This window comes from Electrophorus electricus, chromosome 3 (genome assembly GCF_041902795.1).
Source record: "Electrophorus electricus isolate QZ-2024a chromosome 3, ASM4190279v1, whole genome shotgun sequence".
Classification (NCBI taxonomy): domain Eukaryota; kingdom Metazoa; phylum Chordata; class Actinopteri; order Gymnotiformes; family Gymnotidae; genus Electrophorus; species Electrophorus electricus.
The window spans coordinates 30,202,570-30,229,490 of record NC_137499.1 but is presented as its reverse complement, the minus strand read 5'-3'; the positions used below and the strand labels follow the sequence as shown (position 1 = coordinate 30,229,490).

At 45.7% G+C, this 26,921-nt stretch overlaps 1 protein-coding gene across 3 annotated transcripts; it reads left to right on the top strand.

The window, feature by feature from the left end:
• The first annotated feature begins 939 nt into the window (after positions 1-939).
• On the top strand, positions 940-26,920 carry glis2b (GLIS family zinc finger 2b). Of its 3 annotated transcripts, none has more exons than XM_081711008.1 (8): positions 940-1,787; positions 8,052-8,112; positions 19,892-20,103; positions 20,291-20,430; positions 21,738-21,920; positions 22,183-22,316; positions 22,419-22,537; positions 22,635-26,920. In XM_081711008.1, exons 3-8 carry the CDS (start codon positions 19,914-19,916, stop codon positions 23,360-23,362), a joined length of 1,494 nt encoding a protein of 497 aa, XP_081567134.1. In that variant the 5' UTR covers positions 940-1,787; positions 8,052-8,112; positions 19,892-19,913; the 3' UTR covers positions 23,363-26,920. The 3 variants fall into 3 exon arrangements, with proteins under 3 accessions (XP_081567134.1, XP_081567133.1, XP_035385354.1); XM_081711007.1 differs by having other exon boundaries at positions 8,052-8,116; XM_035529461.2 differs by lacking the exon at positions 8,052-8,112 and having other exon boundaries at positions 941-1,787.
• The last annotated feature ends 1 nt before the right edge of the window (position 26,921 follows it).

The following is a 26,921-nucleotide window of genomic DNA, read 5'->3' as shown; positions in this document are numbered from 1 at the left end:
AGACTTTCTTAAATGTGTTGTAGACAACTACTCGTTGACGCAGATGTTTTAAGTGAATCATTTATGGTTTTTGCAGGCCACTGTTTTTGGAATGCATACGTAAAACTGCAAAAGTATATAGTGATGGATTGAAACCTGTCATGGGTTACAAGAAAAAGATGTTGCTATGAAAGTTTGAGTACTTGCCCTCTAGTGGCGTTAAATAGTCATTACACGTCAAACCCCAAGGGAACACGACTCGCTTTGAGTTCGGAGTGTAGCTCAGATTGACTGCTTTGTGAATGCATCGTTTGCCCGCTTTTTAATAATGTAACAAACGTGTGGCGAAAAGACATTCGGAAATTCTAAATCTGTTACTACTACTAAAAATAGCTAATTACCTAGAGGTTCTGTCAGCTTCAACAAAATAAACACTGACATTTACAGCATTTAGCGGAGGCTGTTATCCAAAGCGACTTACAATTATGACTGAAGACAGCTTGAGCAATTGAGGGTTAAGGGCCTTGCTCAGGGGCCCAACGGTGACAACTTGGGAGTGAACCGGCAATCTTCCGATTACAACTCAACCACTACGATTCTGTATTTTTAATACGTTGCAAAAATAATCATAAATCAAACAATAAATTCAATTTCAGGAGCGTGCATAATTTCTGTAAATTCTATGTTTTAGACAAATACAAGGCAAGTGGGTTATATACGACTTGACATGGACTCTCCTGAAAACATCTAACGCTAGCCTACATATGAAACGTGGAAGATAAATTTTCCTAGATGTTAGTTTATGCGTGACATTAGATAAACGACACCGAGTTCGTAATCTATTGTCATGTGTGAGTAAGAGTGCAAGTATGGTCACGGAGAGGGAGGGATTGAAGGGTGTTTGGAGGGGAGCCGAGGACTGCCCATGGCCGATGGGCGGAGCAGCAAGCATGCGCTGAGCTGGCAGGGTTAGGGCTAGTCCCCTCCGCTGCGCCCGAGGAGAGGGAGACACGGACTGGCTCGAGTCCGGGTGCTGTCTGCGTTCAGACGGACGCAGGAGACCACCTTTGGTATTCACGTCTCCGTAAAGCGAGGACAAGACAGAAGAAATAAGAACCAGGAAGCACCCCGGGAAAAAAACAACTATACGGAGACATCATCCGGACACGAAGCTAAGAAGGGGACCCCCCCCCCCCCTCCTCGCGACATCTCTTCTTTCTATCGCCTGCGCACCCCCTCCCACCTCCGGGAGGACGACCACCCATAGAAAACCCCACTTGACCAGCTTTGCCAATAAGGGATGAACCTTGATTTTCAGAAGAAATCGACATATATATATTTTTAGTCTTGTATCGCAGCGCTGACTCAACCTATCAAAATTACGGACACTATTTCAAGTGTTGACACAATTAGGCTAACGGGTTTCTAGTCTAATCTCATTCTTTGGAACTAACATCAACTCGAGTGTTTGTCTGTTTCGTTAATTCTTTGCCGTTTGATCTCGGTAGTTTCTCATTTTTTCCCCCCAAGTTTCTTACCTTCGTAATAGTTTCTCTCTTTTTTGTCACACCGCTCAATTTCACACGACAATGGTCTGACAGTCGACCGCTACAGACAGTGTTAGATTTCCAAGCTCTTGGTGACTGTCGCATATTCTCTTGCGCGGAACAGCTTGCGGGCCTGTAGTCAAACGACGCTTTTGCTAAAAGAAAGGGATTTGAACAAACACTCTGAGCGGAAAGTTTCAGGTGAAGAGGAGTGCTTCAAGTCGGAGCTAACTCGGCCATATCCACGGGATTTTGTCAGAGGTAAGCCCATCTTCAGAACTCAGTAGCCCGTGCGTTCTGTCAGATGTCACACCGACGTTACATCATTTGGTCACGAAGAAGGCGACGGATCACTGTCGGGTTTCGAGACTGAATGCAACGTGACCAATCTTTAATGCAATTATACGACATTGTCATTTCTGAACGAATGACCCATTTTCCATATCCAGCCCGGCAGGCGGCTTGTGCCATGCTGTTTTCTCTGACGTTCACGTTGTCACGTTTGCGCTACGTGCTGTGTATTGATCTTGTCAAAGTCGGAGCCTAACGCTCTGCACACAGGATAGTTTTGCAGCTGCGTCTCGTTCCAGGGCGGCCTATCGAGAGCAGATGCTCGACTTGCAGACGCAAGAGGCATACCATGGCCCGATGAGGACGTAACGTGAGGAGTTCTCTTGGGCCCGTATTCTAAATGTCTTGATGTTGGCAAAAATGCAGTCTTTTAAGATTATCAAGAGACAAAACACAAAATGAATAAACCTTAATGTGCCATGGCACTGAACTGTTGCAGTTGTTATATAGGCGCTGATGATGTGCGACAAATGAGCAGCGGTTTTCCTATAATTAGGATTCCAGTGGAATTAATTCCAGCGGCCCTGTACTTAATTGTGACTACATTGAGGCTGGGCTTCGAATATAACCTGTACTGTCTCGCGGTCACACATGGCTCTATTGGTAAACAGGTTGCCTGCCAGGATGTTCTTAACCAGCTGATAGGATGGATCTGAAATTAAAAGACAAAAACACAGGATAAAACCACACCCTTTATTTATAGTATATATGGATCAGGCAGAAGGTTTCACTGCACGAACCCGTTCCAGCTAGCTGTCTTCATTAAAGCTGAAGGAGGGAAGCTCAGGTGACCTACTCACCCAGTAAAGAGTTGCATTATTGCATGCCTTGTACAAGAAAGCTTAGTGAACTTCAGTAACACTTTGACCCCTTTAATCCCCTTCACTTTCTCTGGCCATATTCCCAACACCATTATCCTTGGCTGCAGGTCCTCTTTTTCTATTATCATTTGCCCTCTGACAATTCCTACTGGTTTCAAAAGCATGTTCGTTTTCAGAAAATACTGTGAATATATTCAGCAAGTTTAGAAAAGTGTGGAAAAGTGCCAGCCACTGCCAGCAACCCTTATGTCCAGGCTTAACTCTAACCCCTTCTACTCCTTCACACTTCTGTGTTTGTTGTGTGTATGCATGTATACGCACAGCTTTAGAGCTTCTGTTGAACAAACATCTGATTATTACCCTGCATGCTTGACTCCATATTTGAGCATGTGCGGTTCCTCATCCGCATACAGGCTTGTGCTCTCCTGATGAAACTGGGTGGAAGAGCCCTCCATTTTTCCATGTGCTTTAGCACACAGTTTAAGAAAAACCTGCTACATGGTTCTCAGCAGACATCATTAACTGTAGCCGTCAAAGGCAGAGATGAACATTTGGGAAATTTGAGACATCCAGCTACACCAAAGTTGTAAGGCCCAGAAAGGGGCTGAGCTAGTTTCTGTTCCCCCTCCATGTTGAGAATGCTAGGCCAAGGCAGACCCACCCTAAGGAACTGCAGTGGATAAATGCCCATTAGGCAGTCTGCAGCTTAGTGGATGAAACGGGGCCCCAAAGTCTGGTCACAGCTCATCTAGGGGGACCAGATGGAGAGCAGAACTCCAGAATGCCCCCTCATTGACACACATGCTGGACATTCCCTCTTAAAACCTTGTTCAATACAGCTGTGCACGGTTGTGTCTGCTTAAATTGAGGACAGTGCAAATTTGAGTCTATATTTAATGTCTAATATTGGCTAAAAGCACAATATCCACACCATAAAGTGACCCTGAAATGGAGAAAAAATGTGCATAGAGTTTCACACAGAAACCTTAACGTGTGGTGAGAGCTGAGTCTGTGAGCTTCCAGGAAGCCAGCAACTCCAGCATGGAGAATTAGCCGCCTGTGAAGTGCTTGAACCTGAGCAGATGAATGATTGTCTCAGTGGGGTTTCAGTGCTGTGCAGGATTACAGGCACGCAGATGTGTGTCCCCAGCAGCAGGGAACAGAGGGTTTCAAACAGTCATTGAATTGGAGCACAGCCAAGGAGATACATGACATTTCCACTAATGTTAAGGTGAGAGATGTTAATCTGCACCATTTCCATCTGTTTGGAAATTGCCTGCCTGCTCACGCACCTTTGAGACCTCAATATGGGTAGACAGATTGCTTTTTGTATGTATGTCAAACACTACCCAGTATCTTATTGTACCATCCACACATCAACACTGAGGACTTTTCAGCAGTATGAACAGGGCCAGTGGGACATGCAATTATGCAAGATTGGCAGTCCCCAGAGAGGTCTGAAAAGTGACAGAGAATATTAGATATTCTGACAGGATTGTCTGAAAATGTGTCAGAAGAGTCCGTAAAGCCTGTATAACTGAGCTGCATGTGGTGTTTGCCTTGCTTGAGGGTATGCTGAACCCAACTCCCCACCAACTCCCAAAGCATCTCACATTCACAAACATGTGGCCCAGTGTCATCTAAAGTCCAGCGAAGGCAGCCTAACCTTCAGGTGCCAGACAGACCTGCAGAGGGTCGAGTGGTTAAAAGTCCCAAAAGGTGTCACATGACTGCAGAGTCTGACCGGGCAAGGGATGATGGGTAATGATAAAACCGTGGCACAGTGCTACAGAGGCATTGTTCGAATAATGTCACAGCATGAGTAAGCTGGGACAAAGCTCAGCCTGCTGCTGTCTGAGTTTCATCGGAGGAGGATTTCAGGGAAGATTTCAATGTTGTCATGGTTATGGAGGACATGTTTGAATTCATTCCATATCCATAATTAAAAACCAGTGTCTGCGTCCAGCAGTAGTGTATTTTTTGAGCTCTGGAGTGCAGCATGCTCGTGGAATGCTGCTGAGTGGAGTGCATCAGGGCGGACAGACCCCCGGACGGCAGAGTCAGAGTTGATACAAGAGCCTGAGTCACACACCCTGAACGGGCCCGGTGCAGTCTGCCCTCCCTGGCTGGACCCAGACCACGCATTCTTCTCCAGTTAAACTCTAACCACTAATCGCAACGCGGTCTCACCGTTTCCTCCTGGAACGGCTCCTTCTTTTCCTTCATGTTGCACAGAGGCCGACCCCACCCCAGCCCATAGCAGCCCTCTTCCCCCTTCCAGGCACCATGGTGGGACACTCAGGCATGGCCCGTGGCCCATGCCATCCATCCACAGCTCCTCTACCCCTGTGCGCTGTTGGGCCGGGCCTCTGCTACACCACATCCAAAATAAACACAGACAAAGTTCTGCGCCTTAGTCCACACCACTGACATCCCACCTCTCTCACACTTTTCCTCTCCTTGCCTCTCTCTTTCTTTATTTCCATCTCTCCCTCCCTCCCTGCCTCCTGTGTTCTGGAGAGATGCCTCATACAAAGGGACAAAGCTGGAAAGGAGGAAAGCTCAACAGAAAGCAAGAAAGAACAGGAAGTGAGACTAAATTGAGGGCTCGTGGGGCGGGGGGAATGAACAAAATATGAACAAAAGCTCTGCATTGAAAGTGTCTGCATAAAGTATGTCTAGGATTCACAAGATGTTTATGTCTGTGAGCGTGTATGGACTGTGGCTAGTCACATCACCACCATGTTTTGAATTTGTGAGAAATAAGCAGAGTGGTGCTTTCTGTCCCCAAAGCACAGGCGCTTAAGTTGGAGGAGCAGCTGGTTCATATTATTATTTACTTGCTTGGCCAACACCCTGGATTCTCCAGAGTTACCCACAATAGTGCAACCCAGCTCCAATGAGCAAGCAAGACCTTCTGTTAGTTTGTGTGTATGTGCAAGAGAAGAGAGGGAGAAAGGGAGGGAGGGAGAGGACAGGCAAAGAGAGGAGCAGGAGAGGGTTTCAGGCGCAGAAACAGAAACAAGGCTCTCTCAAGTCTGGGCCTGGTCTTGGCGCTCTGTCTGGGCAAATCCATTCCCGTCAGTGAGTCTGTAAGTCTGCGAGCTGTGAGCTCCCTCCCTCTTTCCATGACCTCCTATTCCCCAAAGTTGCTTTCAGTGGAGTGCATCGAAATACCAGCGGGGCTTTTTGAAGACAGAAAACCTGGATGAAATGTATAGTTAAGGGATTTACATCACTACAAAGAAATCAGAGAAAATAGGATTTAAATATGCCCCTGCTGTTCATTTTAATAGGTCAAGCATTTAATAGCTCAAGATAGTTTAGTGCATAATGGTAATGCATTCTAAAGTCTTACTAAACATTTCTTTTCAGTAATGGTTTAGGTGTGATAATGAATAGCATGCACAGAATTACTTGGACTTATGAGCTTTACCTGAGGGCAGAGTTGTCAGAGGCACGTCTGTGATAGCAGAACCTGCCAGCCCTGGGTGCTTAGTTCATATCCCTCTAACCCCCGTCAGAGGCCTGAACCTGCAGTCTTTCATCTGTTGCTGTGGGTGTCTGAACCACTGAACTTCTGCTTGCCCATGAGTGACTTGTCTTTTGCATTTGGTAAGTGTTATGAGTGTTATATGTTGTTGTTTGAAATATTGGAGATAAAGAGTAAGTCACTAGTTGTGTAGTTTATGTTTCTTTTCAACTCAACTGATGAACCTTTTTAAATTAAACCTGAATTAAACCTATTTAATTCAGTTGAGTTTTATCCCTCACTGCATCTCTCATACTCTTCTCTCTCTCTCTCTCTCTCTCTCTCTCGCTCTCTTTCCCTCCGCTCTCCTCTTGTGTGGACAGAAGATGAAAGGCTCTTAGTGTTTGGGAGGAGCCTGTCGCTCAGCTGAGCTAAGTCACAGAAACACAGGGCGGCAGTGAGGGAGGGAGAAAAGGCCTGTCATGTTGACCTTGTCTGGCTGCCAGGCGTGGGGGGGCCGGGCTTGCGTGGAGGGGTGGCCTGTCTTTGAGAAAACAGACGCCCCATGTGAGGGTAGTGGGAGACCACAGGCAGCAGTAAAGCTGGCAACGCCACAGAAGGGAAGGAGAACAGCAGCACGGAGAGAGCGTGTGTGCTGGGAGTGGGGGAGGGTGGGTCAGGCATGCTCAAAGGGGCAGCAGCAACGGTCCCTCCTCCGTCGCTGTGAGCAAACAGTCCCCACCACTCCATGCCGGCGTGCCTATTTCACATCAGCTTGTCGACTAATTGCGCTCAGTCGGTTTGCGTTTCTACCCCTTCCTGTTTTCTTCCTGCCCTGATGTGTTTTGGTTTTTGGGGAATTGAACAATCGCCCACCCCCCCTGCCAAAACACACACGTGCGTGCGCGCACACACACACACACACACACACACTCACATCTGCTTCAGTAGACCTGTTGTCTCCAGTATGCTGGCTCCCAGAGGGGTAAAGGATCCTGCTGCACAAGTGGGAAATGCTACATTGCTCTTCCTTACACACCCCACCATGACAGGAGCCCGACACCACAGACATGCCCGACACCACAGACATGCATAAAGCTGTCCCTCATATCAAGTTACAGCTGTATAAAACTGAACCCCCGCTTCCCATGAACCAGAGAATGTGTTTTATGGCATTTGAGTTGCAAAAGGAAGTGATTTTCTCTTTCTTGGAGTTCTTGGAGCACAGGAGAGGGTTTGGTCCTTGTGGGCCCATGCCACAGTATGCAGGGTCCAGGAAACGGATACGAGGCTATGCCAGCAGGTCCTGAAACCCGAGGGCAGTCTGCTGGAGGCTGCTTCAGTGCTGAGATATGGTCAAGGGTTGTGGCTGCGTGTGCAGTTTCTACGTCCGTGACTCTAAGGCCGTTAACTGTGTGGGAGGAAACGAAGGCCAGACCCCTTCTTTCGCCATCACACACCCAGTCGCAGACACACCCGCCGGCTGAGGACCAGGGGCGGGGTCTGCATGGACGATCACACACAGGCCCCAGGCGAACACCTGCATACCTAGGGGGCCTCCCAACCCCTCTCACGGCACCCCTCCCTTCCCTGATTCCAATCCCTTACAGATGTTTGCTAATATTCCATGGGTATTCCTAAAGGGAAAATCAGATAGGCACATTTTAGGTAGCCATCTGTTGCACTGCGAACAGAACAGCTCTGATCAGTTATTTCTATTCTATATATTCTATATTTATATTCTGTTTATTCATGTATTTAAAATCTTTTTTGGGATTTATTCCAAATGGCATGCTGTCCTTCCGAGCTCTCTGCCTCTTGCTAGCTGAACATTCAAATTTTATTAGTTGAGGATAATGTGGCTTTGGATTGGATTCGCAGGTCTGGATGGAAATAATCAGAAATTCAGAGGAAACTTCAAAAGTCAACAAATCATCTCTGTGTAGGTACTGAACCTTTGTTGTGTGCATTGTGTTATATTTGCTGTATTTTTCATGCATAATTCTGCTTGCTGACCTCATGATTTAAGTCATGATGGTGATTAGAATATTAAGGTTAGGGAAAGACACTGCTCGTCTGGCCTCGTAACCCCTGGGTAGTAGGACACCAGTTACCTGTGCAAGGCTAGATCACTGCATTACAACAAATCATTGTTCTGGTGCGAGCCGCATGCCTTATCACCTATGGCTCTATAACTTATCGTGTAAATCCCCTCCCCCCCAAAAAAGAATCCAGTGGATACAAATTTAAAGGTGGTTCAGTGTCAGCCGAGTTTGCACGTACCCTTTTTGATGAATCATTTGTGTTGACATGGGGTCTTTTGTAAGACACTAAGTAGATATGTAAGTGCAGCGCAGGGTAATCTCTAAGGAGCAGAGGTTTGGCTATTACTGACACACGCTACCATATGCCTTTAACGTTGCAGAAGGAGAGTCCTGAAACTCTAGCGTTTATTGTTGTTTTTGACCACTAGTTGATCAGTAAGAATTGTCTGCATGTAGCATTGGAGTGCAAAGCAAGGAGACTAAAGGTGCTGTACTGAGTGATTAGCTGAGGGTGGGAGGATGGCTGTTGGGATATAGGCAGGTGCTAGGAGCTAGCATTCCTTGGCCAACCTCACTGACCTTTCCTCCCAAGCGTCAGGGGAATCAGAGCCTCTGTACTGGATGTGCTGAACAGGCCTGTCTATATTTATGGTTTTGCCTTGCATATTCTTAACCTCTGCCCTTCTGAAGCAGAGGCATATTGTTTTAAAGTCAGCCCTTTTTGGTGGCACTAAGACTTCATGGGCTTCGATTAAGAGCCAGAAAATAAAGTGGGTTCTGCTTCAGGAGTATGGTGCCAAAACGACTATGGTGGCATGTTATGGCTATGTGTTGAGAATATGCAGTGTTCCACTAGCTTGTTGGGAATTCTGTGAAGTTAGGATCTGAAATAAACTTATTGGGGAGCTGATTTTCCAGCCTAGTACAAGTGCAGGCTGACAAGTGTGCTAATTATGATTTCAGTCTTTAACAGCCATTGTAATTCCCCCAAGGTTTATTGTGGAACTTTCTAGTCTACTTTTTAATACCTTTTTGACTGTTGGTTCATTTCCACAAATGCCTTGCAGCTTAAAGGTCTGCCCTGTTGGCGAGATTGCTCTAAATGACACCATCTACCACCCTAGCAGATGAGATCTTTGTCCTACAGTGCTTGTGGGAAACCATTTCAGAGCGGCTCTCCCCCGCTCCTCAGACACGCAGGGCAGCGGAGAGATGGCCTTACCCTTCCTAGTTCCCTCCAGCCCTTGTTATTGCACAGAGGAGTGTGTGGATTGCATCACTGGCTGTGGGGAGAGGCAGCAGGAATCAGTTCAGAACGGGAGAGGGAGGGAACGAGTGAGAGAGCGAGAAAGAGGGAGAGAGGGAAAGAGAGAACGATCCACATAGGGAGGAACAGAGTTACTGTTAGTTAGTGTGAACGTCAGAGATTGCAAAGAAGGTTGCAGTTTGTCTGATGTTGATGCTGAAGAATGTTTGAAATATTAGTCACAGGAGGCCTGATGCTTCCAGAAAGAGGCGCGATCTGTTCAGTGTGCAGGGACTGCTTCACGAATAGCTTCTGGGAAGTGTGAGGGTACAGAGAGAGGTGGAGATTGTTAAATTCATTTCATGCATGAGTGTGTGTTGAAATAAATGGGACTAACTTCAGATACTCCAAGTAGAGATATTTTAAGAAAAAACAGTTAACTGCATGAGGCAACTGTGAATACTTTCATGCGTCCTTTCCCATTTGGGATGAGGGAATATATCATGAGTCAAAACTCAGTTTGATGCATAAGGAAGTGAGAGAATTATCCTGCCATTGTAGTAAACTGCAAAAATAAATAATTAAAGCAAAGTAGAAAAAAAGTGATGTACTGTGTGCTGTACATGAACATCCAAAAATGTGAGGTCTTGACTGAGGAGGTGTCAGAGATAGCCCAACATCACACTAAGAGGAGGTGTCAGAGATAGCCCAACATCACACTAAGAGGAGGTGTCAGAGATAGCCCAACATCACACTAAGAGGAGGTGTCAGAGATAGCCCAACATCACACTAAGAGGAGGTGTCAGAGATAGCCCAACATCACACTAAGATGAGGTGTCAGAGATAGCCCAACATCACACTAAGATGAGGTCTCAGAGATAGACCAACATCACACTAAGATGAGGTGTCAGAGATAACCCAACATCACACTAAGATGAGGTGTCAGAGATAGCCCAACATCACACTAAGATGAGGTGTCAGAGATAGCCCAACATCACACTAAGATGAGGTCTCAGAGATAGCCCAACATCACACTAAGATGAGGTGTCAGAGATAGCCCAACATCACACTAAGATGAGGTGTCAGAGATAGCCCAACATCACACTAAGATGAGGTGTCAGAGATAGCCCAACATCACACTAAGAGGAGGTGTCAGAGATAGCCCAGCATCACACTAAGAAGAGGTGTCAGAGATAGCCCAGCATCACACTAAGAGGAGGTGTCAGAGATAGCCCAACATCACACTAAGAGGAGGTGTCAGAGATAGCCCAGCATCACACTAAGAGGAGGTGTCAGAGATAGCCCAGCATCACACTAAGAGGAGGTGTCAGAGATAGCCCAACATCACACTAAGATGAACAAGAGTGCTACCTACAGCAAGCCAACCAATGGGATTCTTACAAAGACACAGCTAGTATCTTTGGTCATGGCCCCATGCAAGTTTCTGTATGGTTGCTTTGCTGAGTGGTAAATAGGTGCATGTATGTAATATATTATAAAACCCCTTGTTGTGTGGTTTTAAAATTGTTTGGGGGTGGGGGGTAGAATCACCTTTTTACATTTATAATTTGGACTAATGTTTTCTCAGATGACCTAGAAGCGTATTCATGTATACGGCTTGAGTAAGTTGATGACGATGCGTTATATGTAATTTATTTCTACCAAACATTCAAATTAGGCCTATATAGAAGCATTTCACTGCAGTGTCCTCCCTCTGTATTCAGTGTTAATGACCACAGTGTGAAAGTAGGCGTATCTCATTACAGGGGCACAGTACATGGATGTGTTCTGATTGTCTGAGACCTCTAGAGGCAAAGTAAAGACTGGATGCAGATTTTGTGTGCAGCACCCACTTACTGGACATAATTGGTAGACACAAAGTACAAATTAAAGCAATATCCCATTTACAATCATTTGGCAATCTCATATACAGCTAGCAATAGAGGCATCTGCAATATCACATTAGCTAAACCTCACAATCCCCCATAGATATAAAGGCTTGGTGATGCTTCACTGAGAAATGTTCTGGAACCCCATAGATACCTGGAGGCCACGGCACTGCTCATGCAGGAAAATTGGTGCAGTCCCCAGCCACATTTTTGCATTACAGGATAAAACAAACTTAGTGGACAAAGATATCATTCGTAGATAAAAAAAAAAAAGAATAATGTGGCTTCACAGGCAGTGGCAAAGGTAAATCATTTTACAAAGATTTGCCGTACCTTTTTGGACAAACAAATGATTGCACATAATTGCTACTGTGGATGCTGTCAGTTCTGAAAGATTCATTTAAAGGAATCTTAAAAGCAAGTTCTCACTCTTCTCAGTGGTCCTGTCACTTATGCACAAATTAAACATGTTTGTAAATGTCATTGTGTCTAAGACTTATTTACTCCCATTTTGATGAGGGAAATATACAGAAACAGATGGGAAGCTCTAATCAGGGTGGACAAATTTTAATGACTAATTAAATATTTTTTTAATGGAGAAAACCCTATTAATAAAAACCTAGAGGACGTACACTCTGGATACGCCATGAATGCACTTATTAAAAATGAAAACGTATATGAAAATGCGCAAATCCCCCCCCCCCCCCCCCCAAAAAAAAAAACAACTGGGAAAAAGAAAAAAACACTGGTGAAATGGCTTGTAGTCACTGAGGGCAGGCTGCTCCAACCTTGGATAACCACAGCACCGTGCTGCTTAACACACCTGAATCAACTCGTCCAAGGCTTTGGAATTATTTGATGACCTGAACCATATGTGTTAGATCAGGAAAACCCTAAAGTGTGCAACGATATTCAGTACAGTGCTGTGTTAATCTGTGCAGTATTGTGTTAAACCACGCAGCGTGTGTATTAACAGTTCGTTCTTGTGCTAGCGGCCAGCCTGAGAACCTCTCGCCATATTGGTGAAAAGACAGCGCTACTGAACAGTCAGGAGCCTGAGCCTGCGTCCCTGCTGTTCCACCCTCTGCCCTGCTCCCGCCATCCTCCTCGCCCCGAGTCAAGTGAGGTCAGGCTGCGTTTCATAATGTGTTAGCAGCAGGGCCTGAGCAGCGTCGAGTGTGAAAGCTTCCGTGTGTGCTCTCAAAGGGCTGCCTCACACACCCAGGGCCCTTGAATGACGTCAAGTCTGCTGACAAAAAAAAAAAAAAGTCAAAAAGACAGAAAAAAAAAGCCTGAAGCCTGCTTAACATCCAAGTCTGTGTTAATCTCTCTCCCAGTGGGCTCAGTCTGCCGAGGAAGGGAGCAGTGATTGGGAGCTCCCTTCTGTGCCAGTTTGTTGTGGGACTCCTCCATTGGTTGGAATTGTAGACCATTAGAGGGACTTAGTAGGTCTGTTGTCATAGGATCTGCACTCTGGTGTATGAAATCTAGCAGACTGGCGAGTGTCTTTCCGGTTGCAAGGCATGTCCGATTAGTACGCGCCTCTCCGAGTCTCACCTTACCTGAGACGTGCCTCCCCGAGTCCAGATCCAGGTAGCGTTCCCGGTCCCAGCATGAAGTCACAACTGCAGCACCCTCTTCCCCCCTCCCTCCCCGCTGCCCTGCCCTCAGCAAGGAATTCCTCAGCGTCTGAGACGTGTGGCTGGGGGCCATCAGTAGCTTGCTAAGAGGCTTCCTGTTGCAGGCTCCTGTCCTTGCCCCTCCTCCCTCCTCCCTCCCTCCCTCTGCTTTCCTCCCCTCCCTTTCTCCTCCCTTTGGCTCGTGGAGATCACACAACTCTCTCTTGGCAGGTGGCTGCTCTTGGCCATGCTCACGCTGGAACCGTCAACAGTTTACTGGAGTTGGCACTTTCTCGGTCTTACGTGCTCGCTCTGTCTCTTCCCGTATTTATCTCCACAATCCCCGCCCCAACACCACTGTTTTGGCCAATTACGTAAGTTTGTGAAAATAAATAAATAGATAAATAATTTAATATATAATAATAATAATTATATATATATATATATATATATATATATATATATATATAGAGAGAGAGAGAGAGAGAGAGAGAGAGAGAGAGAGAGAGAGAGAGAGAGAGAGAGAGAGAGATAGATAGATGTTTTTACAATGAGAGAGAAGACAGAATAAATGAGACAGTGAGAAAGAGTGGAAAAAGGAAGCCACTTTGGGACCCGACAGATAGCAGCCATGATTAGCAGAGGTGCTTTAAGGGAAACAGATCAATTACAGCCCTTCAGAAAAAAAGAGGGCTGCGTGTACCCTATGAACTGTACAAAGAAAGAAAAACTGTTTGAGGGCGGGATGATGGGAAAACAGCAGGGTGGGAGAAGAAAGTCAGAGGGAGGAGGAGTAAAGGAGGGAGAGAAGGGGGACGATGGAGGGAAAGAGGGAGAGAGAGAGGCCCTGTGGAGGCTGAGTGGAAACTGAGGTTTCCTGTCTGAGAAGGCGGCTGGCTGAGGCAGAGGGGAGCAGGAAAAAGTCTCTCAGCTTTGGGGCTGTGTGTGTGTGTGTGTGTGTGTGTGTGTGTGTGTGTGTGTGTGTGTGTGTGTGTGGCAAGGGAGGAGGGGTGGATGCAGGCTGTGGTATGGGTGTGTGAGTGTGCGTGTCCGTGGAGGTGGGGTCAGTCTGCCTTAAGGGAGGTCAGGGAAGGAGAGAGAGAAAGATGGGAAAGGCAGAGAGGAACAGATATATTTACGTGATGGTTGTGAGAGCAAGAACATGGAGCAGATAAGAGCGTGCAGGGAAAATTCAGAATACAGCTTCAGAAACACTAGTGATGGCTTTATTATCCTGCTCTCAAGAAATGAACTATTTTAGTACGGAGTGCTCCAAATACATTATTAAAACGTGATGGTGTTGCCATGAGGATCTGAGTGTCTGTGCCCTTGGATAGGTGGTGTGGTGAACGTCAGTGGACATATATGGGCTTGCTCAAGGTCCTGCTGTCACTCTGTGCCACACTTAAATCCCTCAGAGACAGGCCTGGACTCAGCCTTTTCAGAAGAATGACATTCTTGAGCTGAAGCTTCTTGTTTCTGGGTGAGAGACATTCTGTACCTGTGGTGTACAATTTCAGAAAACTCATCACCTGCAGGTGATTAGGTGTTGCAAAAGGGGTTAGTTTTCAAATGCATAACTTACAGATCTCTGACACAGCCTTTAAAATCAAGCATGTACGTCGTTTCTTACAAGCACAGATTTCGCATCCATTTATGATGAGCTTATTTAAGCATGGAAGCATACTCCGAATGTCTTAAACTCTCCATGTCAGCGGTCCCAAACTCGGAAGTGATGTTTGAATGTTTGATGTTTGAATTTGGAGTTACCCATGTACTGCAAATGGATGTGGAGCTTCTCATTGAACAACAAACTAAAAATATGAGAAGGTTGGAAGTGTAGACCCTGTGTGACCTCACTGCTATTTTGTAGTGTGATCTAGGTCATGCCATCTTCAGGGTAGCCTTCCAGGACCACTGTTAGTTGTTTCAGTGAAGGGTGAATCCAGCTCTGAGGATGGAGCACATCTGTGTTTCCTATGTGTCTGGGCCAAGAATGTGATATTGGAGACCCCACACCCTCTCTGCGATGCTGGGACAGCAGCCCGATTTGAGCCGGGGCTCTCCTGGAGTCCATCTCCCAGGGCCCAAAGACGGGGGTATTCAGTTACCTCCACAGTCACAGCAACATGAATCTGTCCAAAGGAACACATACACGTATTCCAGCCCTCAGGCAGAGGAATGTAAAATACATGTAAAGACAATGAATGCGTACAGTTCAGTGCTAAAAAAGACGATCCCCAGTAGATTTAATCTGTGTCTGGAAAGCCTGACCCTAGAGTTAGAAAATTAAGACACTTCACCACTGGCTCCACCCCGTCCTTCTCAAGCTTTCCCTACACCTCACCTTCACGCAAAGACAGATGGCTTTAGGACTTCCACGGAAGGTATGGTGCTCAGCAGGTAGCTGGCGCAGGCCCAGACGTTCCCCGGCTTCTCCCTGTTTGGACCCCCGCACACCGCCTCGTCCTCGCCCACCCTGAGCTCCCTCCTCCAGCTGCTGTGGCGTATGTTTACCATGCTGGCGAGAGGAGCAGCCCAGAGAGGGGTGAGGGAGTGTCACAGAGGCACAATGCACCCTTTCAAAGGGCTGCCGACCCCACAGCAGGGCGAGGAAGTCTGCATGGGGCAGAGCGACACCCTCAGCCCAAAGTTCACGTCCACCCGCCACCCTGCTCCGCTGGGCTTCAGGGCAAGCGCTCTCTTCAGGATCTCCACCGTCACCCCCATGCAGAACAGTAGGCCATGTGTTGTGAAGGGGCCTTCGCCAGTCTCTTAGTCACTGCTGCTACAGAGGTATTCTGAGGTGAATAAACAGACCGGCCAAAACAAAATGGTGCCAGGCAGATTCAGGGAGGGTTAGAGGATCACTGTGCATGAAAAATTGTCACGCGATTAACAGTGAATGGATGTTAGGATGGAGCACTTCAGATGAATTATTTGCATAATGACAGCTGTTGACAGCTGTTGTTCTCATTGTTTATTAGCGTTAGCATTTTTGCACAATGCATTCTTCCACACACACATCTACATCAATTGCAACAATAATGATGACATAAAGTAGAATGTGCATCACCTGGACATCTCAGAGAAGAAGGATAGCGATCTTTCATGACTGTACCTGAATGATATTAGTTATAGTTGTGTGTGTGTGTGTGTGTGTGTGTGTGTGTGTGTGTGTTTGGGGTGGTTATCATTAAGGGTTTGGGTGAGCTAATTAAACAGGAGAAGAGATGATTTATTGCAGCTGTCCTAATGCATGGACCAGTAATGGTTTGCACATGGACCCTATAACCCATGTGAGAAGGCCTTTTGTTTTTGGATCATTTGGAGTGTTTTCTAGCTGAAACCGTGTGCTGTTGGGTGCTTATGAACAGTTGCACAGTAAAGGGGGATTTCCTCACTGCGTCAGGAGTAAAGACCTGCTTTTGGGGCCAATAAAGTAACAAAAGTGAGACTAGCGTTTGAGTCGCTATCGGCTCAGGCAAAGAGATGAGGTAATATTGGGTTCCAGTATACAGCAAAAGCAAGTGATGCTTTAGATCACAAAACAAGATGATAAATGTTGAGCTAACAGTAGACAAGGAAGCAGATCTAAAATTTTATATATATATATATATAAAATGTACCATATCATTAAAGATGAAATTAGTTATCATATCTCTTATGCTGTTCCATGGATTTTTATTCTCTCAACACAATAGGTAATTATAAACAATAAATATAAACAATATTATATATATAAACATTATAAACAATATAAACATTTCAGGAAAAAAACATATGATCAAAATAAACATGAGCAGCCATACCGCGGCATCATACAGAATGCATAGCTCTCTGTTTTTAACTATGCATGGTGGTGGCATCTTTGAGTATTTCTTGCATGACAATGATAGCTTCAGTAAGGCAGTCAGATACTAATTATTAACCAGAGTCTTATCACATGGGCGTTATGGTGCTGCTCCAGAGCCCAGCTCTTCCTGCAGCCTGGGCATCCATGGCACCAGCTCTTCGGGCCGTTGGGCCCCAAGCAGGCTGCAGATAAAGTGGTTTGCTCATTAACTTCTGCACAGGAGGAGCCATATGTTTTCTGTAGACCACACCAATCATTTCCACCTGGACTTGTAAGGCAGGTACGCTTGGCCTACTGGTGGGCCGCTGCGTTGGTGTGTGTGTGTTCTATGTCGCAGGCTCCGGGTACACTTTGCGGGTGACCAGGATGAGGAAGAAGACAGGAAATGCCTTGTGTGTGTGTGTGTGTGTATGTATATGTGTGTGTGTGTTCTACCAGCAGGTAGAAGACTCTGATAACAGAGTTCCTGGTGTATGTGTGTGTGTGAGTGTTATAGTATGTGTTATCAACCATGCTATCCTGCCTGCTATAGCCAAGGTTGAACACTATGACCTCTGACCTTCACACACAGATAGTCCTCACATGGATTCAAGACAGCCAATCTCAGAGACCACCAATCAAGAGGCTTGTATGTTTTCCTGTGTAATTGTGTGTGTGTGTGTGTGTGTGTGTGTGTGTGTGTGTGTGTGTGTGTGTGTGTGTGTGTGTGTGTGTGTGTGTAACAGGAAAAAAAAGACATAGAAGCTAGGCATAGAGTCCACAGTGCTGTGCAGGTGCAGTCTGCTTCTGATAATGATAACTGCAGTGTGGTTAATTAGACATGGGTGCAGTGTGTGACCAAGGGCAGCAAGCTTGTGCAAGTAATAGTACAGACACAGAGGGGTTGTGTGTCTGTGTGAGAGAGAGAGAAAGAGAGAGAGAGAGAGAGGGAGAGAGAGAGAGAGAGCAACATTTCCCAGCACAGTTTGTACCCAGTGAACCTTGCGTGCGAGAGTTGTAGGGGTCAGCCTCGACAACTCCCAATTTCAGGTTGTGTATGTGTGTGAATGTTTGTATATTCCACCATGTTAGGATCAGCATGTGGAGAGCTGAGCAATTATTCAGCACGACTATGCGGTTCTATCCAGAAGCTGGTGGCTTTTGCAGCAGAAAAAGAGCTAGTTATGGGAAGTGTGTGTGTGTGTGTGTGTGTGTGTGTGTGTGTGTTTAGATCAGAGGGGCAGTGGAGAGAGCAAAGAAAGGAGGAGAGAGAGAGAGCATGTTGGAACTAGCTGTGTGCTCTGAAGGGTTGTGCAGTGGTGTCTTGGGGCAGCGGTCTAGGGGGCGGCGTCAGCGTGGCCATCTGGATTGGATTGCAGACATTCTTTCAGAATGGCGTGCGAGCAAAGGTCAGCAGAGTGGAGAGAGCTTATAGAGGAGTGTGATTTGGGCCATGTGGATGAGTGTGAACGTGAAGATGTCCTTCACTAAACATCCACAGACAGGGGCAGCGAAATGTCAAGCTCCTGTCCGCTATGGGCTTAAATAGACAACCAGGTTTGTTCATTAAAGAACAGCCTTGCAGCATGCAGACATAGACTGATGCACAGCTGGGATATTTTTAGTGTCCTTCTGCAGTCATTTTGGACAGTTTTTTTATTGTCCCTGTGGAAAGCTGCTTTCTTTAGTCATTGCACAATAACACTTCCTCCTAAAACCTTCACACAAGACTGAAGGAAATCTCAATATTAATTTGAAAATGTCAGAAATTCTTCAATTTCTTGTGTTGTTTCCTATATGTGTTTTATTTCAAATAAGGTCATTCAGCATTAGCCAACCTAGATCAGTCCTTCAGTTTGAGAACTGTTGGGAAATAGTGAGGAGTAAGGCAGTCGAGAGGAAGTTCTAAACCAAACATTAAAAAATGTCATGTACCATAAAGACCCTTGAAATGAGTCATCTGATCAGTATAAAATGAAAATCCATGTCTAGACCACAAATTTGTCTTAGTCTTATCTGCAGTCTCATCCTTTAACTGGATAATTGCCTCCTTCAGCAAGCTGCTTTTTGACTAGAGCTGCTGGGCAGGGCAGGATAAATGATCGTGGAGATATTTAATATCACATCCCGCCAATTATTGAGCACATGGCCACTTTTATAATAAGCACAACAATGGCCATTGTGTTCACTTATTTTAATAGCCTGTAACGTCGGTAATCGAACACATCTAAATGGATTAATGCAACAAACTGTCCATTTGGCTGTAGTCAAAATAGATGCAGTTCACTAAACCAAATTCAAATGTTTAACCAAAACTTCAATATCCAGTATGCAAGTAAACAGTTTAGTATAGTACTAATGAGTGACAAATTACACGTTAGCTCAGCAGAGTAGCTTAGCTTTCAGGTGAAACCCACCACCTAAAGAGCACGATTATTTTAGTTCAATGGCATATGTAGTGGAATCACATATATGTGCAAAACACAGAAGTGGAATAAGCTAATAATAATTGCAGTAATGCCTGCAGTGGTCACATGATGATGTTTTTTTTTTTTATGGCTTTTCCGATTAGATTTGATGCACTTTATACTTTTATATTATTTTTATTTACTTAAATTCAAGGTTAAAATTTTTAAACCTATCTTTCTTAAATTAAATAATTACATTATAATTAAATAATTAAATTACATTTAAATAAATTAAATCATTTTTATTTGTGAAACACTCTGAATGACCTTGTGTATAAAAGTGAAGGTTATGCTGAGAAAATACCTACTCTTTGTAGTTGTTGCATACCTGTTTTCTTTGCTATCCAGTTATTTTAAACTATACATTCGATTTAGGGCCAATGCAAGAATGCTTTAGTGTGACGTCATTAAAAAGAGGAACCGAGGGAGTTGCATTTATAGAATTGTGGATCAAGCCAGTGAAATTATCATCATTGTTAATAGTGATAGTTCAGGTCTTGGGGACTGTTAACATTATGCAAGTGCAGTCATGCTAACAGATTACACTTTGCTGTCATTTATTATTAGCCATGTTAGCATTTTGGTTGAGATACTGAATTAGCAATCATTTCGCTTCAAGTTGGAGGCCCTGGGCTGCAGCCATGCTCTCCTTGGATGAGCCACTAGACCTGAAGCTGCCCCGGGGGCGTGTCAATGGGTGGGACAGAGGCTCCAGGACACCGCCCTCTCTCACCTCTTCTCCAATCCACGCCAAGAGGGCTGGGCAGCTGCGGATGGCCGACGACGGCACAGCAGTCATTGTTCCTGCTTCCCCTGCCTCCCCCCACACAGGTGAATGCAGCAACATGCACAAAGAAGACCCAGCTCGTAAGCTACAGGATCAGACAGTGTCTTCTTTCAGTTTATGATGAGTTTTCAGCATGTCAAATACTGATCAAATCTATTACAGTACACGATGTGACTTTGCCTTAAAGCAAGAGCCATCCTGAGCTGGAGGTGTGTATTTTCATGCTTGCAGGTGTTCCCATGGTGCCCCAGGAGAAGCCTGAACCTCCTACACCCCCTGCGGTGGACCTCAGCCTGTCTCCGTCCTTACGCCACACAGCCTGCTCTCCTGAGCTCACCAATGGGAACGGCTCCTCACACATCTTCCCTGGGGTGAGTGTGCAGTGCATCGGTGTGTCAGAGGATTACTTCACCCCACTCCTACTGCAAATATTCAGTAAATCCTAGGACGCAGGTATCATTATACAGACTAGATCATGCTGACCACTTTCCCATGGACAGCACTCACATTGGTATATTAGGCTGTGAACTTAAGATGTCCACATTGCGCCATAAACCGAATTTCACCAAGTCGTACCCTGTGTGTCCTATATTGGTGCAGCCTTTTGGATTAACCAGGAATGAAGCTGCATCTGGCTTTAATGAGGTGCTCCGTGCACACACACTGACTCAGACAGGGAGGGAGTGTTAGATGCACAGGGCTGCACTTACCACAGCCTCCCCGCACACGAGGCAATCAGCTGGGCTGTCCTCTGTGACCCAGCGCAGCCCCGTGGGGGAGGAGGAGGGGGCTCTTATTAAATACCCCCTGTGTCCGCTCACACAGGAGCGTCTCTCTCTCGTGCGCGCTGGCCGAGCTGATGGGACGTGGGGGTAAATCGGATTTAGTGCCAGATACAGCCATGCAGACCTCTCGCCGCCTAATTCAATTTTGCCTCAATTGAATTGAGGTCCCGCTGGCTGGGCTCTATCAGCAGGCGCAGTCACACGGCCGTGTTCATCACACAACTCCTCCAGCGCTTGGCAAACATGCCTCCCCCACAAGCTCCAGGGAGGGAGGGGGCGATCACCACTGCCTTATGAGACTGGTCATGTACATTTCTCACACAGCCCAAGTGCACGCACACAGCAACTGTGCTGCCATTTCTTCGAAATCTTTTGTTTCATGCGTCCATGTTCAGCCTAGGTTTCTGCTTATAACATCTCAGATGCTGTCAGCCTCTAAATATTGTCCTATATTTCACTAAAAGCATGGTTCATATAATATGTAATATCTGATATTGTATTATATTATTATATCTAACATGATTATATTAGTGTAATGTCTACTGGGTAAGTAGAGTTTATGTTGTGTTCTGAAAATTCATCAAAAAGGCACAGATGCAGAAGCACATGCACACAACACATGCGTGAAGGGGGTTTTCAGCATGTGTACTGCATGGGTGATTGTGTATATGGGAGGTATATGTGTCTTTCATTAATGCTGAGGCTAGGTGGATATATGATGAGGAATGCACTCTGGTCAGAGTGTAGTAAGTAGTAATATGAAATAACATGCATGTGAAACCCTTCCCAAATATGGTCACATCAAGACACGTCTCTGGCCAGAGAGAATGGCGACTTAATATTAAAAACCACAAATGTCTGTAGTTGTCTTTCGTTCTGTCTCCCTCGGGTAGGACTCAGCTCACATCCGTTATGTTGAGGGAGGAGCCTCCTCTCAAGCCTTCCAGTTCTTTGTGCCAATTGGGGGAGGGGGAGGACTCCACCTGCCATCCTCCATGTTCATTGGCCAGCCCAAGGACAAGCGCGCCTCTCCTGATCTTTCAGCGGACGAACAGCTGTCCTGCCGCTGGCGGAAGGTGAGAAAGAGGAAGTGAGGTGGCGTGAAAAAATCTGGTAACCAAAATGCAGAAGTGACTTTACATAGTTAGCTCTCTCCTTTTCCTTAAGATTGAAAGTGCACAGTTCAGTGTTTCTCCTGTTTTAACATGAATTGAACTCAAAAATAGACAGTCAAATAGTTCAGGATCAGGTACATTAAATCACAGAGCTGTTCAAGATCTGATTACTGTTTAATCTTTCTAATTAGAGCACCTCTTTAATTCTGGTTCTCCTCTGCAGTGCCACTTGCTTTTTGACTCTTTGCAAGACCTAGTGGACCATGTAAATGACTTCCATGTCAAGCCTGAAAAGGATTCTGGGTATTGCTGCCATTGGGAGGGCTGTGCACGGAAAGGGCGTGGCTTCAATGCCAGGTGAGGGGTGTGGCCTTCTCAACATGGACAATGTCTTGCACACCATACATTAAACAGAATTACACACCTCCACACTGGTTTGTGTCTCCTCATCTTGTTCAGGTACAAGATGCTGATCCATATCCGCACACACACCAACGAGAAGCCCCACCGCTGTCCCACCTGCAACAAGAGCTTTTCCCGCCTGGAGAACCTCAAGATCCACAACCGTTCACACACAGGTCAGAGCTACAATGGAAAACAGTGCCCACGTCTCAGCTTTCTGTATGTTGGATGACTAGACTGCCTTCTACTTACACACTCCATGGTCTCTTTCAGGGGAGAAGCCCTACATTTGTCCATACGAAGGCTGCAACAAGCGCTACTCTAACTCCAGCGACCGCTTCAAGCACACGCGCACGCACTACGTGGACAAGCCCTACTACTGCAAGATGGTGGGCTGTCTGAAGCGCTACACGGACCCCAGCTCTCTGCGCAAGCACATTAAAGCGCACGGGCACTTTGTAGCCCACGAGCAGCCGGGTCCTGGAGGGGTGGGCTCCCTGCTCAAGTCGGCCCAGGTGTCAGGGCCAGGGAAGGAGGCCGAGCTGGCGTACGTAAGCGGGGCCCACATCATCATCCCGGGGGCGGCAGCCGCTCTTCTGGGCGGTCGAGGCCTGCGGGGCTTGGGGGCATCCCTGCCCCTGTCGCCCCTGTCACCTCTGAGCCCCCGGCCTCTGGACCTGAGCACGCTGGGAAGTCCCAGCTCCCCTCCGGCCGGCCTCGCGGGGACTCCCATCCTCTCCTTCAATGGCTCGCCGCTCGGCCTGGCCAAGTCACCCCTGCTGTCTCCTGCCTACTCGTCCTCGGCCCTGGGCCTGCCCATGGTCCCTGTGCTGGGCTCAGACCGCAGGGGACATGGCAAGGGTAAAGGCAGGCGGGAGGAGAGCGAGGACGACAGCCCCGGGGCCGTGCTCAACCTCTCCACAGGGGTGGCCCATGACCCCCTATCCTGGGTAGTCATCCCCTCTGGGCCCGTGGTGCTAAAGCCAGCTGTGGTCAACTGATCCCTGCATTCGAAGGGGAAGAGGAGGGAGTGTGGTCTCAGAGGTGAAGGGCAGGCCCCTGGGGGCGGGAGGGACGTGGGAGGCATTTTCCACAAATCAAAAGCAGTCAGCACTACTCTGCGCAGCATTTCACTTTTGTACCTTTGTTTTCCAACTGGACATTTATCAGTTCCATTGGGACCAACAACCAAACAGAAATAGGCATTTAAAAAGAAGATAATCCGAAATATTAATGTAAAAATGTAATCGGAAAGGTTGGAACAGGAAAAGCCTCAGTGCTGACCACTGGTCTGTATTTGCTCCTTGCTTTCACTCATGAACATTGGTTTCTGTGTATTTATATGTAACAAGCATTTCTGGACGCCAGTGTAGACAACACACCGAGGATGCCATTTTCTGTTATGACTTGTAAGTTGACAGCACTCTTTTGTGTTTGAATCCTGAAGTTCCTTTGAGAGCTCCATAACGACAATTGTAATAATATATGGACACGCTAGAAATCTTTAAGCAGGCAATGTCAGACAGTTTTGGGAGGGGTGCTTTGGTCGTGGGTTACTTAGAGTTTATTTCTTTCAGAGGACAATCAGTGTCTGTCTTAGCCTGCCAGACAGCAGGGCTGTGCTAGTTGTTCACCGACAAAACTCTGTCACCCACAGCTGTACACGAGGAGATTTAGTGAGAAGATATGTCCCTGCATCACTCGTTGTATGGAACCTATATAGAAACCTTGCCATTGCTGCTAAACTATCCAGCTAACTGCTACTCAAGTCTATTACTTTAAAATGAAACTAAGGTTGGATAAATGTATAAATGACAATCTGTCCTCTTAGAGGGAAGAAATAGTATAACGACCAGCACTATTTACACAAGGGCACGTTTAAGCCCTTAAATTAGGCAGTAAGACACAAGACTCAGCAAAAGAGTTTTAAGCAGACAAAGATTCTACATCTCACCATCACATTCGCACCTCGACTGTGGCACTTCTGCAACTAGTACCATCTGCTGGACATTTGTGTTAGTGCAACTCACTCGCTGAACCCGGGTCTTTGAACGTCTGCGCTAACTATGTTAGAACAGCGTTTTCAAAAGAAAGACCTTTAATTGACACAGCACAGCATCCTTAAGGTGAAAGTGACCCTCTTCAGACACAGAGATGGAAAACATGCACCCAGTGCATTATGTAAATACGCATATGGACAGACTGACATGGACAGGCACACACAATGTGCACATAACAAAAATCATCCATATCAAGACAAATACACTGTGCCAAAAATCCGCTTAAATGATTAAAACACAGGTAGTTATCTCAAAAATGACATTCCTCTTCTACAACACAGTCAGTATTTTGTTTACACATACTTAAATCCAAGTGTAAGAGCGCTTTCAGAAAGACATTGTTTCAGTTTAGACAAACCTTTCTCACATTATGCTACATGGTTTCTTCACCTGAAACTATATGTCTAATAGTCTCCTCAGGATGAGTATTGCCTTTTTATGACAGGCTTTTAGAACATTCCTCAAAACCTTCAGTGGCCTGTAAGGCTTCCAACATCAGCTCTCTTAGTGAGAAATGGACAACTGTTACATTAGAAAACATTCCAACTGAAAACTTAGAATTAAGTTTTTTTCCTGTACTTCTCCTCTCAACTTTTCCCCTTCAGAGTCTTATAATTCCTCGATGGTTTCATTATGTTTGAGACAACTATACAGTTATTGCTGTTTGTTATATTGCTTGGACGAGACATTTCCTGATGTTGACATTGCTTTATCTCCCTGTCTCTGCTATTGCTGCTCTGCATTCTGCTTTCTCCCCAGAGGAGTAAGGGCGGAGGAAGGGGGTGGAGGTGGAGAAATGGACGTCTGCCCATCCTAGGCCACATAAAAGTGGAGAAGAGAAGCTTTTCTCGAACAACCTAATTCCCCATTGACAATCACACCATGAAGGTTCAGGTCATGAGAGTTCATGTGAGGGGGCTAGTGGCTCAGATGGCCAGCTGGCTGGAGCAGATGGTCAACGCAGAGACGGGCATCTCTAAGGGTCAGTGCCCAGCGGTTGTGGGTAGTAAATCAGACCCGTTTGTTTTTTAAAAAAAATCCAGAGATCTAGATTATGTTTCTAGTAGGAACTGCAACAGTTCCTTCCCTTCATGCCTTGACCTCCAGCCATGCAGTCACATTAATCAGTGTCCCGCACAAACCCAGCAAAATGCTAATCATGACCAATTGGCCCTTGTGCTCCTAAAACCAGGGCTCAGACACATGGGGCCAAATCATGCAGCTGCACCAATATCTGAAATATGATGTATGCTAGCTGCTAGGGTCCCTGTATACGCCGAGGTGGACAGCGCTGCACTGAAGGCCACTTGTAAAAGAATTAATTAAATAAATAAAAGAAAAAAGATGCCAACAGTGAAAGTAGGTCTTCTCATTCCCTCTCAGCCAATCTTTTTTTTTTTCCAGATTAAATTTAAAAAATCTTAACCAACTGCCCCAAACTAAGCCTTATACAAGACAGAGGACATACACACGGTCCTTTTAGGGTGTTGCTGAGGGGAGCAGGTATGTTCAGGAGCCTGCTGCATTCATGGTGTGCTCACGTTGCAAAATATGGTTGATTGGGCTGTTTTTTTCTACAGTGTTCTTCAAGTCCCTCAAATTTCAGTTCTCTCCACCACCATCCTCTCCATGTCCCCTGGTGGCTGGTTCTTGCTGGCTGTTTGAGAAAGCTGAAAATGACACAGACCCTTCACGGTCTACATCTTCAAATATCAAATAAGCTGTTTGACCCATTAACCCTTTGAGCACTCTGGAGAAGCCTGCTTGGTTCAGGGCTGTCTGAACATGTAGGGGGGAAGCAAAATCCCAGCAGGGGACCCACAATAACTGATCACATATATGATTGTTAGTGTATGCGAAACATGAGCAATAACTGAAATGGCTGGGACAGAGTCACAGTTTAGCAGTGATTATTTAAATGTATATTTGACACAGTAATCGCCTCTTAAGCCCTTCTGAATTTGACATTAAAAAGAGGCAGTAGATATACGGTACAAATACCACAATTTCCCTATAGAGTTTATCAACTACAGACTCAGAGAAGTGAGACAGTAAGTTAGACTGGCTTGTCCCGCTTTCACAGAGACCAAAATCAAAAAACAAACAAAAAAAACTTATAAGTGCCACAGTGGTGCACAAAGGGTTAATGCAAGACTATGGCCAGGAAAGGCCAATAACCTGTTTCTTTTCTTTTTGCACATTAAAATATTTTAATATCAGTATTTTCATTTTTTTCCAAGTGCCTTTTATTATAGGTGAAATGTAGAAGTACAAATACAGTATATGAAAAATATATATAAATAAATATATATATAAATATATATATATATTTTCCCGGCATCATGTTCTGAAGCCGAACAGGCAGAATTTTAGAGCTGTAACAGTCTCCAGTTGGTACAACATAGGTGTGTGCTCCTGTTTTAGAGGAATTTTAATACGATATTGATAATGATGTCAATGAAAAAAAAACAAATGTTTAATAAAGTCACATTTGATATAC

Coding starts and splice junctions, on each gene's coding strand:
- glis2b (XM_081711007.1), top strand. CDS start 8,058: ATGGAAATAATCAGAAATTCAGAGGAAACTTCAAAAGTCAACAAATCA. Junction 20,431..21,737: donor CCTCACACATCTTCCCTGGG/GTGAGTGTGCAG, acceptor TCCCTCGGGTAG/GACTCAGCTCACATCCGTTA. Junction 21,921..22,182: donor TGTCCTGCCGCTGGCGGAAG/GTGAGAAAGAGG, acceptor TCTCCTCTGCAG/TGCCACTTGCTTTTTGACTC.